The sequence below is a fragment of the Prosopis cineraria genome, unplaced genomic scaffold (genome assembly GCF_029017545.1).
Source record: "Prosopis cineraria cultivar Desert tree isolate PC_DT_omini unplaced genomic scaffold, ASM2901754v1 PC10, whole genome shotgun sequence".
Lineage (NCBI taxonomy): Eukaryota > Viridiplantae > Streptophyta > Magnoliopsida > Fabales > Fabaceae > Prosopis > Prosopis cineraria.
The window spans coordinates 8,693,384-8,710,342 of record NW_026555341.1 but is presented as its reverse complement, the minus strand read 5'-3'; the positions used below and the strand labels follow the sequence as shown (position 1 = coordinate 8,710,342).

General features: G+C 30.1%; 1 protein-coding gene across 1 annotated transcript; it reads right to left on the bottom strand.

The window, feature by feature from the left end:
* Nucleotides 1-2,423: 2,423 nt before the first annotated feature.
* Nucleotides 2,424-5,304, bottom strand: LOC129321470 (abscisic acid 8'-hydroxylase CYP707A2-like). Its single transcript, XM_054967237.1, has 7 exons — nt 5,031-5,304; nt 4,619-4,934; nt 3,873-4,259; nt 3,581-3,755; nt 3,363-3,469; nt 3,133-3,251; nt 2,424-2,994 (listed from the first exon to the last, which is right to left on the bottom strand). The coding sequence occupies exons 1-7, from the start codon at nt 5,225-5,227 to the stop codon at nt 2,901-2,903; spliced, it is 1,395 nt and encodes a 464-aa protein (XP_054823212.1). The 5' UTR covers nt 5,228-5,304; the 3' UTR covers nt 2,424-2,900.
* Nucleotides 5,305-16,959: the final 11,655 nt, after the last annotated feature.

Sequence of the window (16,959 nt, the reverse complement as noted above, 5' to 3'; positions counted from 1 at the left end):
CTGAGAGAGAATTAAATCAACTTATCCTTAAGTCTCAATAAAAAGTGGTGCTATATATTTAGCAATAAAGTTTTATATATGAGTAAAAGGGGCCGTAATATTTATTAAGAGAAGTAATGTTAAAGACCAAATTAATGTCTGACGATGAGATAAATGATAAATATTACACAATTTACAAAAGAGATCTTAGTCTCTAGATTAGAATTTATGTTGATCTAGAAAGTTCTAATCAGTAGTAATCTGTAGAAGATTAATCCACAAATATTACAATAACCTTCTTTCATAGCAATAATATAATGAATGCAGATACGTTTTATCACTTTCTCTTATTATGTAAGAAATAAGTATAAATGACGTTTATATATTTGAATATTGCTATTGGAATATAGAATGTGAATTTGATAGTTCTAGACTAATTAAATCCACCATAATTAAATTATTAATTAAAAGTTTTAAAGCTTCTCAATGTATAATATGCTTGTAAGACAAATACTTGTTTTTTATTTATTTTTTCTTACTTGTAAGAAAAATATTATATCTCCAAAGTTGTTGATAAGAGTATATCATATCATGGTGATCGGGTTCTTCCATGTTCCACTACCTTTGTTAGAAGAAGCATATAGGGTACTCATGTCAAAATTCTTTCATATTTAATATTAAGCAAATGAAATTTTCTTCAGTCTTAAACTCTGAATTTATATAATTAAAATTATAAAAAAAAGGCATCTTATGAACTACGGTGTCGGCGTGCATTCTTTGAAATTTATTAGTTTATTAATTTATTTATAAATTTATAAATTAAGTTGATCACCTAAACTTTTGACTTCTATTGGATCTTATAAAGAATTGAATTCAAATTTTAATGCATTTTTTATTTGATAAAACAATTCAAAAACTTCAATTAGGTCAAATAAAAACAAAAGGGAGGAAAAAAAGTCAAATGGGGTTACCCACAAGAATTCTACTCATTAAATTAATCAACATCAATATTTATTCATGAAAGAAAAAATGGTAGTTTGTGGGGGCTAAGTCATTAAATTATCAGGCCTCTGAGATATTCAAAATATATCAACTAGTTTAGATTTCAATCTTCATATAACTCTGAAAAGATCAAGGTAAAAAAAAAAAAAAAAAAGCTTTGAAATACCAACTGACATCCTTAACCATGAAAAGAGATATTCAATTAGGACTAAATTGACAACGAAATATTTCATCGTGTATTTATGACTTTTTTTTTTTTGCCAAGTGTATTTATGACTTTAAATTAGGGGAATGACTTTTGCTAAAAAAGAAAATTAGGGGAATGACATTAAGAGATAAAAGGTTAAATTAAACTTAAATAAAGAGAAAAAGTTTGAAAATTAGAAACGAAGACCACAGATTCTTTAATTAATTGAGTTAAAAATTTGTTATTCTCATTCTATGATTTACAATCAAGAAAACAAAAATTTATAAGTGAAATTCACTAATTCGTAATTGACATAGCTAGTGAAATATAATGCTATTTTTAGTAGTTTAATTTGCTACCATCTCATGCATGCCCTGATTTACAACTTCAAAACATATACATATCTACAAGTGATATTTGTTAATTTATGAAGAAAATGTGAAAATATATAACTTGTCAAACATATCATCATCATGTAGTTTGCTACTCTTGTTCTCAAATTTGCATGATTTATTCTCAAAAACGTACGAGTCAGATCATGTTTTCATATAAATTTGCAAGTTAATAGATTCATGTTTTTAAATAAGAAAAGAGGACATTTAACTTGTCAAAAATTTCATAATGGAAGTGGTATTATGGTTGGTAAGTTTTTTCTTTGAATTATCTCTCTTTTTCTTCCATTTACTCAGAAAATGAATTTTACTCTTTTATTATATTTCTAAACCAACAAATCACACAGGAGAATTATTCATCTTTCTTTACCCGAAAATTTAAACTTCAGTTGAAATAATTTTTATTATAGGTGTGTGAGAGAAATAACAAGAATAAAAAAATACCATTTTCATTTTAATCTTATGTAAATAATTGTTTATTTTGCAAACTAATAAACGAAGGCGAGAACACTTGAGAATAATAGATTTATGAAACCTTTATTTTTAAATGAAAAGGAAGAAAACGACAGATGAGCAACCATCGTACATGCGTGAAACAGACGGACAATGTGGAAATGGTAGAAACGACATGTGTTTAGATGTTGGGAAGCTTGAGTTTGATAGAATGGCAATACGTGCAATGCAACAGTCTACTTTTCAGTACACATGTTTGGAAGATAGGAAACACCTTGAATCTTTACACTTATTTATTTAGCAACAACCAGTGCCGTATATGATTTTTTTTTTGCCTTCATGTATTTCATTTTCCCACAAATATATAAAAATAAAATGAAAAGAAAAGATTGAGAAGAAAACATAGTGTGTGAATAAACTTAAGAAAATGAGATATATTTTCTTTTGCCTTGCGGCAAAATTATGGATACAAGCTTGGATGAATACAACAGCACAATCTATAGAGGACTTTTCCTCCATTTATACATATATGAAAAATTAAACACAAATGAGCCTAAAAAAGAGTGAATGATGAGATCAATAATTCTATCAGCTCTGGCTAGAAATAAAACCACCTTTGTACAGTTGACTTCTCTCTTGTTTGTTTGCTAATAACCGACTTTTCCCTTTGGGCCAAAAAGAAAGGGAAAGGATTTTCCTTCCCTTTCCAACTTGTGTAATTCTTGCTCTTTCGGTTTCCTCTCAAGAAAGTTGAATTCCATTTCTCAACTTTGAAGCCTTTTCTTTTCTTTTAAAGTCATATCTGAAATCTGATAAGCATGTTGTTTTCTTCTAAGGATTCAATATGGAGTTTATTATTATTATTATTATTTATTATTATTGTTATTTTACTTCTTGGGATATAATCTGATGGGTAAGCCATTCTGTGGAAGAGCAAAAGGGCCATATTGGATTCCATTTTGAGCACCACCCATAGACCATCTGCATCAAATCAAACCAAAGGCATTAATTAACAGATTAGAAAAACATTCTGAATTTGGACTGTTCATGGGTGAACAGTAGTGTTTAGAAAAGGAAACTGTCAACATTGGTGATAATGAGATTGAGAAGTTTACAAACCTGTACTTTGTGGTTAGATGATGCACAAGCACCAACATCTCCAACTTGGCAAGTTCATTTCCTGGACATGCATGGGTCCCATTGCCAAATGGCATGAAAGTATTGGGCTTTGGAGCAACCTGGCAAATCATTTGCAGAATGAGAATGTGTCCAAATCTGGCAAGGATTGAAGTTGGAAGAAAGCAAAAGCACTGCATGATATGAGTTGAGTTCTTCAGAATATAAATTACCTCAAATCTTGAGGGATCAAACTTCTCTGGCTCTTTGAAGTTGTCTGGACTGTGGTGAATATTTCTGAAAAGTGGCAGAACTTTCCACCCCTTTGGTATGAGATACCCTGTAAAAAATCAAAATCTATGAGCAAAACTCGGGGGAAAAAAAAGCAGCAATTTTTGGGTTGACCCAGAAAAATAAAACCAAGTGCCATGAGATTTATCTGTTTACTGACCTTCATATTCAACATCTTGCACTGCTTCTCTGAAAGTGAAAGATAGAATTGAAGCAACCCTTAGAGTCTCTTGAATAACTCTTGAAGTTATAGGCATCTTTTTGGTATCTTCCCAAGTCAGACCTTTCTCTTCACCATTTTCCTCCTTGTTCTCCAAAATAGACTCTTGCTCTTCCTGCAAAACCAGAATCAGAGAAAGAAGTTTCAGGATCAGGGGACCAACCAAACCCACGTTTTCAAAGTTGAATTTTTTTGTCGCGGGGTCTTGAAAGCGTAGGACCCAGTTACTTACTGTGACTGCTTGTAGGACACCTGGGTTTTCTCCAAGGTACTTAACGATCCAAGTAAGGACACTGGCTGTAGTGTCACGAGCAGCGAAGATGACGCCGATTATGTTATCTGCTATCTGCTCATCGGTGAGCCCTGCTTTCTCACACATGAACGAACCCAACAAGTCGTTGTGTTCTTGCTTCGTTTGCCTTCTCTTGGCGAGGATTTGAGCCAAGATCTGGGACAGTTCCTTCCTTGCTTTCATGGCTTTGTGAAACAGTGTTCCTGGAAGGTTAATAGGCATTGAGTTGTACCCTCTCTCCAGAATGTAGTAGCAGCGTTTCAGATCCTCTCTGTACAAAATCTCATCTTTTCCGAAAATCGAGAGCAGAGCGACATTGAAGGTGAACTGCAAGAGGACATGAAAACCCATTATTTTTCCGACCAACATAGAGCGGAAATAAATTATTTATCACTAATTACGATTATGTGTTTTTCTGGTAATTAAAAAGAGGGAGACGAGGAAACAGAGGTGAATTGAAACATGTAATAAAAACCCATTATTTTATTGTTTTATAGAATATTGTTGGAATCGATGAGTAATCAACAACTTGGTGATTCCTACGGATGATTTTTAATATTATTCTGGTGAAAATGGGGAGGAAAAAAAAAAAGTAAGAGAGAGAGAGTGCGTGAGAGAGGAAAGAAAACAACTTGGGAAGCAAAACACAGAATTTGGCTCTGTTTTGCCCTGTTCCGTGTTCTTACCGTTTTCATTTCTCGGAAAGTGGTGATCAATTGGCCTTGCCAAGATTTGAGGCAATCTTGGGCAATGGATTCAATGTTTGGAAGCATATTTCTGATAGCCTCAGGCATGAAGGTACGAACGACAAGCCTCCTCAAATTGGCATGGTACACTCCTTGGTGAAAGAAAATAGCTTGTTTTCCCAACATCCTCTCTTTACTTGCAGGAAATGTCGGCTTAAACAACTGAGCTTTGTTGAGCACAAATTTTGCAGCTTCAGGGCTCGAAATCATCACGCACGGACAACCCAAAATGTGGGACTTGAAGATTGAACCAAACCTATAAGAAACAACAAACTCTTGTACGTGAGGGACCATTCCTGAAGACTATGCAAGAGAAAGGTTGGGGGAAAAACAGGATGGAATTTGTGAGTACCTCTTGATTTTGTTGGCAAAGAACACATTTGGGTCTTGAGAATAAAGTTGAAAGGTTTCTCCTATGTAAGGCCAGCCCATGGTTCCAGGTGGGAGTGGCAATTCCCTTGTTTTGGATTTGGAGTACTTGATGAGTGAATTGAAGAGAAAGATTGTGAGAAAGCAAGAAAACCAGCAAAACATGGTGATGAATTCCATGTCTGTCAATTCTTGTACTGGGCTTAGGTGGAAGAAGATGATGAGGAAGAAGGAGAAGAGTGTCTGTGTGAGGAAAAACAAGTTGAAACAACGGGGTATATATAGGAGTGAATGGCATGGGATGAACAAGTAGGAAGAGAAGGGGAAGGAGGTGAGAGGCTTTCAATTACAGCTCGATTCCCACAACGGAATCTCCATCCAGCTCATTCATTTCTTGTTTGGGTCTATTTTTAATTTTTAATTTCTTATTTCTATCACTTTGGAAAGAGAGAGCGTGCGCGAGAGAGAGGGAGGCGCCTCATGAACAGTAACACGTGTCGCAAGACATGGTTGAAGCTGGGGACAGGAGGGGAAAAAAAAATAGTGCAAGGGCATTATCGTACATAAGAGTTTGGTTGACCGTACTGTGAAGGAAATGTGAAAGAAAACTGAACAAGAGCCCCTATTTTTGGGGAAGTCCTGAGGAAACTTAAGATCTTATTTAATATGATGATAGAGTTTTTAATTGAATTAAAATTAAAATTAGAATAAAATCAGAATTGAAATAGAATTAAATTTTAAAAGTGTGTTTGGTATGAAAATGAAATTCTAATATAATATTAATTTATATATGTACTTAAAATAAAAAAGATTAAATTACCTTTTTTAAAAAAATTAAAAAGACTTATCTTGTTATAAATAGATAAAAAAGATGAGGATAGTGGGGTTCACAAATTGAATTCAAGGGAATTGAAGCAATTCCATGGTCAAAATGATATAATTGGATTCTAGCATTTTTGGTGAAATTAGGATTCTTAAAAATTACAACTCTTACGTACCAATCATGCTTAATTAAGATTTCATCTTTGATTTCATTTTCATCTTGCCAAGTCAATACTACCAAACATGGCCTAAGGGAACAGAGTCAAAATTGAACTGTTGAAACAGAGCAAGAGCCAGTTTTTTTTTTTTTTGGTTACTTGCATCCGTACAATTATCAGTAAGCTTGCTTACTATTTGTTTAATCCTAATTTACGCCTTTAATGTTCGATGCTAATTCTTTTCCATGCCTTTCTGCCAAACCCAACTTAACTTGTTTTCTCGGGACTAATTAAGACATTCCATTACGCTTTATACTTAGATTTTTACCTACTTTAATCTATTCTGTATTTGGCCAAACATTGCCATTTTTGGACATAATTTGAGAAACTAGCTGGCTAGGTTTCCTGGGTGTTCATTTAGGATTGGGCTCGATGATAAAAGCTTTCTTGCTTGAGTAACTGAGTTGTGTTCTTTGAACATTTTTCAACCATGCCATGAGCAGGTTTTGCAGGTATAAGTTGAGCCTTCATTAATGAGATTGGTGCCCACCTTAAGCTAACTTTTTATTCGTGGTACTCCAATTCGATATTTAAATGTAAGTAAATTTTAATCAACTTATATAATTTTTAAAAAATTATATTTAGTTTGATATACTCAATGTGTTTGTACCCAATTGAATTAATACATGTAAATATTTTATAAATTATTTATTCTATAATAAATTTTTGTTACTAATTTTATTAACATATTAAGATTCACTTCTTATAATTTAATTGGATATAAATATATTAAGTATATAAAATTAAGTACATAAGTCTTATGCCATATTAAAATATTTGTAATTAATTTTTAGTATATGAAGGATCAAAGTTGTCTAGTAAAAATAAATTTTGATTTTATGAGAGACAATTTTAAAAAAATATGATAAAAACTTTTTTAATTTTATAATTTTACTTATTAAAAAATAATTTTTAAAATTATAACTATATAATTCTTAAATTATATGAAATTTTTTTCTCAAAGTCACATTACAAAATTGAATCTTTTTTTTAAGTTACAAATGAAAATATAGTTATATACTCATAACTATATAATATTGTCGAGTTAAATTTGAGCATTATCATATTTAATTAGGGATGATTTTTTAGAGGGCAAAGGGATAAAAATACCCGTCAAGTGGTCAATCAGAAACATTCAATAGTCTAAAGTGAAAAAAAGGATAAAAACACACATAATATTATCCAAATTAGTGCAAGAGTGATTAAACAATCCACACCTTCTTTAGTCACCATCATTTTGGGCGTTGCCTAAAATTGAATCCTTAGACACTAGCAACACTACTTAAGGCCTCCCTAAAAAGCCTTAAAGCATAGATTGGAGATCCCTAGAGCCTTCGGTCATGATTGTAAATTCTGAAAATTAAGTAAGATCAGTGTGATGTATGGTTAGAGAGGACTAATAAGTGTTTTTTATTGTGATTTCAACCATAGATTTTGATCCAAAGTGAGATTGGATCACTGGATATTAAAAGAGGAGAAAAATAAGAAAAAAATGTCTTTACGCCACATACCGCTACGTGTGCATCATGTGCCACAGTGCGTGTGGCAAACACGGTGGCACGTGGCTCATTTTTTGCAAAAATAAGATGCAAATCAAAGAGAAAATTAAAAGAGTTAGAAGGAGAAAACAAAGAGCACTTAGAGAGCTCTACTAAGGCTTCATTCTCAAAAGGTTTGGAAGCATTTTGAAGCTATCAAACCTCAAGAATAAGTCTTCTAACCCTTTCTCTTTCCTTTTTAATCTATTTTCTTAAAGTTTTTTGTCAAGATTTGTTGGCAGAAATTAACTTTTGATTCATAAAGGTTATATGTTAGAATCCATTGACTTATATAGAGATAATAGGGGTTATTTAAGTGGTTAAAGCTTGTGATTGAAGATTTTAGACATTAATGGTGGTTATGAGTCATTAATGTCCAAAAATGAATAATAAATATGGGTTCTTGAAGTGGTCAGTAGTCATTAATGAATGTAAGAAATCACTGCTTTAAGGTATTTTTAGATGTCGAAGTAAAGAAGTTAACTTGTGTAAATAATGATGTTGATGATTGTGGGTTAGATTAATTGTATATGAATCACCCCATGCACCATCTTGGGCTCAAGAGTAAGCTTAAAAGCAAATTACTAAGGAATAAACTTTAATATCTCACGTGTTTGAGGTAACAAGGAGAAATCTATTTTGTATAGTTGTTTGTTAATTAAATTATATTTCAAAAATGGATTCATTGACATGAATGATTGAAATTGTGGTTGTAAACATACGCCAAGAATCATGTGAGGTTTTCTTAACCTTACGTTGGCTATAAATGTAAAGTTGAAGTTGACATGTTTGTGTACTGTGATTTTGTATTAAAATGAGAAATTGACAAATTGATTTGATGCTTGTGTGGTTGTGATTTGAATGTAATGATTGAGTAAAGTGGAGAATATGTGATTGTGATCTAAGATTGAGAGTCGAAGTTAAATGATTGTGAAGATCACATGCTTTAATTGATCACATGATTGACAATAATAAGTTTCTTATAGTGTGTTACCAACATGTATGTATGTATGAGCATGAGATATTGCATGATCATTTGGTAGGAGTTTGCCTAAAGAGAGGAGTAGATAAACTCATGTGGTATTATCCAACTACCTTTTGGTGAATGAAGGATAACATTATTCCATTGTTTGTTGATAGATTATCCCTTAGCTTGTTGAGGGATTCGAACTTAACTATCTCTACCTATTTGTGGAAAAGACCGGCTTAAGGTATTATGACACCCCAGGGATTTGAGAATAAGAAAAGTTATGGTCTAAGAGTGAATGTAATGATTTTTGGCCGAGTCACTTATCACAATTAGTGAACTTGGGTAGTCTATTCATATGGATGGAGCCCAGATTGATATTATAGTCGTGGTTTTAGTTAAAGGAAAGAAGGAGGATTTGATCATGCATTCTCATTTGACTTATCACATGGTTGTTAAGTTTATGACAAGCCGTGATAGTTGATTAGGCCATTGTCACATAGTTGTTAGTATTGTGACAGTGTGTCATGTATTATGAAATGTGGAAAATAAGGATGAGATAAATCGTGTATCCATGGTGCGTGTTATGTGTGTGATTAAATACATACTTATAATCATTTCTAATACTTGTTTTATGTCAATTAATATGCAACTGTATATGATAGATGTATCTTAGTTACTAGATGGTTGTACTCACTCTTTTCTTTTAATATTTTATAAGCTTTAACTCAAGTGCAGTAAGAGAAAAGGCTCCAAAGGCTTGAAAATTTATTATTCCTTTCATAAAGCCTCTAAAATTCATTTATTTTGTATAATGGATAGGATATTATCATTTATGAGATGCGTTTTTTGTTTACACCTGATCTATAGTGTTAGTTAAGATTGTGGGATGTATTTTGAGTCTTGAAATGTCGTGAATAACTTTGATTATTGTTAATATGGCCAAAAATACTCAATTGCGTAGAAATGTTGAAATATTTATAATTATGAAGTGATTTGATTAAATGCAATGCTAAATCTCTTGTTTCTATTTTTAATATTAAAGGGGTTGGGAAGTGAAAATAAGGTTTTGTTACAACTATATATGTGAATGTGATGTGTTGCATAAGTCATCCTAGGTCCATTGAGTATGGTCTAGGAGTTAGTGATAGCTTTTGGCATATGTATAAGGTTTTATATACCCTTGTATTGTAAAAAGTGTGAATTGTTGAGAAAATATATTTAGATGTCTAATTTCTTTGTATGAAATAATTTAAAAGTGAAACTTATACCACTAGCAAGGTTATGAAAAGTTCATAGATTCTTAAATCACCTCAATCGAACGTTGGGCAAAGACATGGGGCATGTTGCAAAGCTATCAAATTTTGTGCAGCATATTATGGTGCACAGCACAGAGAAGAACAAGCTGTAATGCATGTGCACATGCCGTGGCACATTCCTCTATCTTTTACTTCTTGATATTTCTCAATTGGTTTTGAGTCCTTTTGACTTCTAAAAGGTATCTTATGCTTCCATAATGATATTGACTCTAATTTGAGTTTGCTAAATGATGTTTTAAATGATTTCTAAGTATGAAAACTTCAGATCCTATTTTTGTAAATATTACAATCTGGGTAATTCAATTGAATTAATATAATGATTGTCTTGGGTTTTATGTTAACTATGGTTTAATAAGGGTGATATTACAACAATCATAGCTCCAGCCAACGAGTCAACTATGATGATCTAGCAATATCAAATTCTAGGGTGTAGAGAGGAGGTGCTAAACTGAGAAACACCTAAAGATTAAAGAATAAGAAGATAATGATCCATGAAATTCATCAAGAAGCTAACCTTCAATAAATTGTTCATTCCCAGGAGTACGATAAACTTTTGAAGCTTATCAATGAAGAGACATAGGTTGGTGAGGCGGTGAACGTGACCTAGGAGCTGCTTAAGATGACAAATAAGGTGATATCGAAGATGATGATTAGAGAACTGGAGGAGGCGGTGAATGTCCTATGTTGGACAAATCACTTGAAGAAGAAGATGACAATGATCCACATTGGCAAGCAGAATCAACATTAACAATGAAACATAAACAGACGTCAAGCCAATTTTATGATTTGGTCACTTTTATACTAACTTAAATAATATTATAAATATTTTTATCTTGTTTTTTCACTTTACACTATTGAATGTTTTTGGCGACTAACAACTTTATGAATATTTTTGTTCCTTTATTTTTTTAAATATGATTTTTTTTTTCATTCACATGATTCAAATGTTTGACTTTATCCAACCATCATTGTTCTTCCTGATCCAAGTAATTTCACCATGAATCCCAAATCACAAACCCCTCCATTTTAAGAAACATCGTTCGTTCATCAATATTTCAATCAGTGAATGAAATGGTGGCATAAAAAGGTTAATTATTAGTAAGTACTACTAAATTAGTTAAGTCATGAGTTATTAATTAAAAGCAGAAATATGTCAAAGAACAGAAGCTGTAACATTTTTTCGGCAAATGAAATTTATTATTAATTGGATGATGAGGAATTGATTAGCAATACCAATTTATCCTATAATTAATCTAGATTTTGATGTTAGTTACACAGATTTTTGCTTGCACGATAGTGCATTTCAGGGATTAAAACAACGGTTGATTGTGGGCTTGTTTGTTTTAATTTATTTCAAAAAAATTACTTATTTTTTGAAAAAAAAATTTTATGATATTCATTTACACTTTTGAAAATAATCAAAATTTAAAAAAATAGCTTTACTTTGAGTAGCTTTTAAAAATAATCTAATACAATATATGAGAGAGTGTGTTTTAAAGAGATAGAATATGTAAAGATATCATGAAATTTAAAATAATATAATAATATATTTTTTTATAAAATAAAAATTTAAAAATAAATAGTAATTAATAATCATTTTTTACTATTATAACCAAACATAAAATAGTTTTTTTTTAATCTCCAAAAATTAAATATTTTTTTATAAAATCTCCAAGTTATTAAAAAATTATTTATTTTTAAATTTTAAATAAACGGCCCTATATCAATTTTACCCAATTCATTTGCTTTTAATTTGCTTGTTCTGCCTATAGGTTTATGTATTTCTTCTTCTTCTTTTTTCCGCCCCTTTTCTAATTAAATCAGCCGCTCGCAGAATGAAGTCAATGAACTGATTAAGATAAGATCAGAGTATATACAATATCGTTAATTTGTCAACGATATTGATAACAGAGATTTTCAAAACCTACCTGCGATGGATTTTTGCCACGTTGCATAAGGCCACGTGATATGTGTCTTTGTCAAATTTATTCAATCACGATCAAAACAACATTACAAAAATAATTCCAGTTTTTACCTGTACTTTTCCGCGCATTCCTGTACATTAATTACTTTTTAGAATAATTTAAAAGTCACACACACGCACACTAGTCATGATTTTAAAAGCATTCCTATTTGGCATTCACATTACAACTTCCCGTGATTTTTTTTTAAATCATTCTTTTAAATAAACACATTTAAGAAGTCATATACGAAAAAAAAATAAATTAGAAAGTCATTTCATTCTCAAACCATTTTAATAATTGAACTATATTTTTACTTTAGCGAGTAATTAAAATTAATAGTGTCATATATTTATTTTATTTAATATAATATCTCAATCAGAAAAATCTTAATTGCGTCCTCGTTAGGAGTTTTTTTAAATTATTAATTATAATTTGAAAAATAAAAAATACCTTATAATTTTTAACACAACACTTTAAATAAAATGCCTTGTAATTTTTAAGAGAATGAGTACAAAATAAATTATATAAATTATTGTTTATTTTATATTTTATATACAAATATTAGTATATCTATACAATGTATAGATGGGTAGTTAGAGAATGATTTTAACTTAAGCGGTTGAAATTAACACAATTTGTGTGGTTTATAATGCGGAGTTATTGAAATTTAATTAAATTTGTTGTCCTCCAAATTAATTAACAGTTAATTACCGAGGATCTGTCACACACTCACATATCAAATGCATCATTGATCACAGATGATGATGAGAACTTATTTTTTGAAATTTCATCGGTTGACCTCGTATAAATTAATATTATCTCCGAAGATCTATATGCATGGTATGTTACAGAATATGTACAAAGAAATTAAGCTCCCGAGACTGATTGCAATCATAGTTTAATTTAAACAGATATGATCAACTCGTGTGATTAGAAAAATGAGACTTGGGATGATTTTAAAATCACGCATTACTCTTCAACCTAATTTGATGATTGCACTCAAGAATTTTTAAAAGATATTTCTCAGTTAAATTGTGACAAGTGCTAATTTGATGACATCTGGAGCTTTATCTATTTCTCATCAATTTTAGAAATTCGAAAAAAAATAAAAATATCATAGGAATATGAAGGGTGGAATTTCATTAGTTCATTAAAATAATAAAACATATCAAATGAGGGAAACAAGAATTGATTTGATACATTATGTGATCTTCAAAAGTCAAGATCTATCGTTATTCTTTCACTACCGAATCATTGCATGCCAGAGGAGCTTGTTTTGAGATCATTAATTTGTTGAAACGTGGGAGAGTATCGAACATTTTTTTTAAAACTTTGTCATCTTTTTATTATGCAAAATTTTAAGGTATTTATTAAGCATTTTATAAATCTTTTGCGTACGTGTGTGCACCTCTTTTTCTAGCTTGAATTTATTCCACAGTAAAAATAATAGTCATGAACTTATAATCAAGGTTTTAAAAACTAAATTGGTCATTGAACCGGACGAGGCACTGGTTCACGGTTCATTGGTTGAACTATGGTCTAACCGAGGTCAAACTGATTAACATTAAATTAATATATTTTTAATTTATGTATCATAATTAAATAAAAAATATATTTAAATATGTATTTTTTAAAAAATATATTATAGATGCTTGGTAATATAATTTATTATTGATAAATACATAATTAATATTAATTATAAGTGAAGCTTTTCATTTAAATATCAAGAAAGATGTATTTTAATTTTAATTTTTTTAAAAAAATTTTGTCCAATTTTCTCATGGGAACTGATCCGGTTTTTATTCGGTTTTATCGATTGTTGACCTGTTCCATAATGACTGGTTTTTAAGGGTCAACCGGACCGGACCAAGAGCCAGTTCTCAGTTTAACCGGTTGAACTGGCCAATTCGGTCCAATTTTTAAAACCTTGCTTATAACTGTTAATAAAAAATATGGTTTAATATCAAGAAAGATGCCTAGTTAATAAGGATTTAATTTATAATTCATAAAATTATAAAATTAAATTTTATATCAATATAAAGAGCTTATTGATAAACAGTATGTATTATGTTTATAATATAAAATGTATATATATATATATATATGAGAGATAAAATGATTTTAAATAAGATGCATTTAATTTAATATAACGTCGATAATTTAACTATTTTTTCTTTTGGTGGTGCTGCCCTATAGAATAATTAAAGAGATGAAGCATCGATGTTGTGAGGTGATAACTGATAAGGATGGATGAGGAGCTCCTTCATCATATACCGTGAATTTGTGCATGCATGTACATGCACACACAGTAATGTTGACTTGAATTTATCAACAAACACGCACGCAAAGTAACAATTCATTATTTCACCGCAACACAAATCTCCACGCCTTTGTTTTTAACTATTTCACCAATAGAAGTGCGCCACATATACGTCCCGAGTTTCATTATTAATTTCTATTTTTTTATTTACTTATTTATTTATTAAGCCGCCCTCTTATCATGGCTATCCCATAAGGGACACCTAGAATCATGAAAACCCGCATTTTTAAAAAATTATTATATTTCATATATACAATTTCGGGATAAAGAATACAATTTATTTACCTGGCCGGGGATCAATTGAGTTATTTTTATTGATTACGAATCCATTCATTTACATTTTTTATATATGAATCCATAAGAAGGGCTATTATTCGATTCAAAGTGCTACTTTGAATTGACCAAGCACCTTGCAGTTCTTCTTCGTTCTTTTTCGTTGAAATGAAATGATTAATAATGAAATTTTAGTATATGGAATTGAAGAGAACTTAAAAAATTAACTTTCCAAAATCTTGAAGACGTTGAATCGAATCGATGAGAGTTTGGAGCTGGATTTACTACAGAGGATTATTATTTGGAAAAAAACTTATTTACTTAAGATGTTTGTTTTCAATTAATTCAATACATGTGTATCTATTATAGATTATTTATTCTATAATAATATGAATAACATATTAAAATTCACATGTCAAAATTTAATTGGATGATGGTATATTAAGTATATTAGGGTAAGTGTATAAATCCTATTCTAATTATTTTTACATTACTAACCATACTTCACTTGTTCTACAAGAATTCATACGCATGCAAGCACGTAAGCGATTATCTAGAGGTTTAGTTAACGCGCGGGGAAATTAATGCTCCTTAATATTAATTAATTTACAATACTATAGCCCAAGCATCTCTCTTTTTTCTTTTCATGCGGCCAGAGCATGAACATGTTTCTATAGTACTTTTTTCCTTACCTGTCTATAATACGTGTGTGTGTATAGTAAACAATAACATGAACAAATATAAAAATAAATATCAATGCGTGTGATTACAAGAATGTGTACCTTATACGGAAGTTCATTCTGTTATATTATTTTCTTTGTATATATGTTGCATCATGATATGTGATATATTTAAAAAAAATGCATGAAGAGAGAAAATATAAATATCCAAGTGTCAGATTTTATTCAATGAACGACACGAGACACGACTTTCTATATACGCCTAGTATTGGGAGGAAGGTCCGTGTATCTTCGGACAAATACATTTCCCTAGAAAATGTGTGTATATATATATATATATATATCTAGATAAATTTATGACATTGATCAATACTATCTAGATAAATTTATGCCATATATATATATATATATATATAATTTTCTCAAACGACGAGTTGTTATAATAGCAGCGTCACCTCCTTTATTTGTCGAGCTCGAGCCTAATTTTAACATATTTGTTTGTATGTGAGTTTAATTTTGTATCAATATATATATAATATTTTATAACGCAATGCCAAACAAAATATCTATATAAATGTTCCCAAGATGGATGAAACTTTATTTTTATACTTTATATGATTCTTAGTAGAAAACAAAGTTAACTAACTTTATGCTTATTAAGAAATGTTAGTTGTAATTTAAAATCATAAAAAATGTAAATTTTTCAATTTTTTTTTTCTTTATAATTAATAACCGTATTAAATTGTTATCTATAAATTCAAACAGGTAAAATTTGAAAAATTATTAATTATTCTAAATTTTTTATACTAAGGATAAAAAACTTTAAACTTTGTTTTATATTAAGGATTAGGAGTAGCATGTTGTGTCTTTTAAGTTATTTTTTTTATTTTCAATCGAGATATAATACATGAATATTTCTCCCAACTCAATACTATTATATAATATTCATGTTTCTTAATCACAAAGTAGCCGCTTTGATAACACGTGTAATCAAAATCATAATTTGCACGAGACCTATAATAATCATTATGTAATGTTAGTTTAGATACGGTATAACAATAATAACAGAGATGGAACTTAATTTACTTACAAGTCGTTGTCTGCATTTCCAACGTCCCCGAGAATGTATACACGCACATTTTCACCTTCCCAGATATACAGTTGAAAAGTTTTGATCGACCCATGTCCATCAGAGGATATCGGTCTCAACCTAACCCAATAGAATTGTATATGCAAGACATGAATGTGATGTTTTAATAATTAGAATTAGAGCCGAATTAAATAAAAAGTGTGAGGGGGCATTTGGTGGACACATGGGCGTGCGCACAAGAGTTACTCCCCCATCTCTGTATAAAAAATATTTTTAACTGAATTTTATATATCAATAAATATTTATTATTTCATTAAACTCATATAAAAATACAATATTTTTTTAATTTTATCTCTAATAATATCATAATTAATATCATGATGATAGTAAGAAAAATATATAATGAACTATTTCGTTTTTTAAGACAAAACTAAAATTATTTAATTACTTAAAAATATTATTATCACCCCTTATATTTAAAAATAAAATAAATTTTTAAAAAATATCCCATATATAAAAACGGAAGAATATGTATTATGGTTTAGAAATGTACATCGTATGACAAAAGTGAAGAAAATATAATTATATATATATATATATATATATATATATATATATATCTAGGCAGATAGATAACAAAATGGAGGAATTAAAAAAATAGAATTATTGATTTTGGGGAAAAGAAAAGCACGATGTTGGGCACAGGGGATTTCCTGATGTT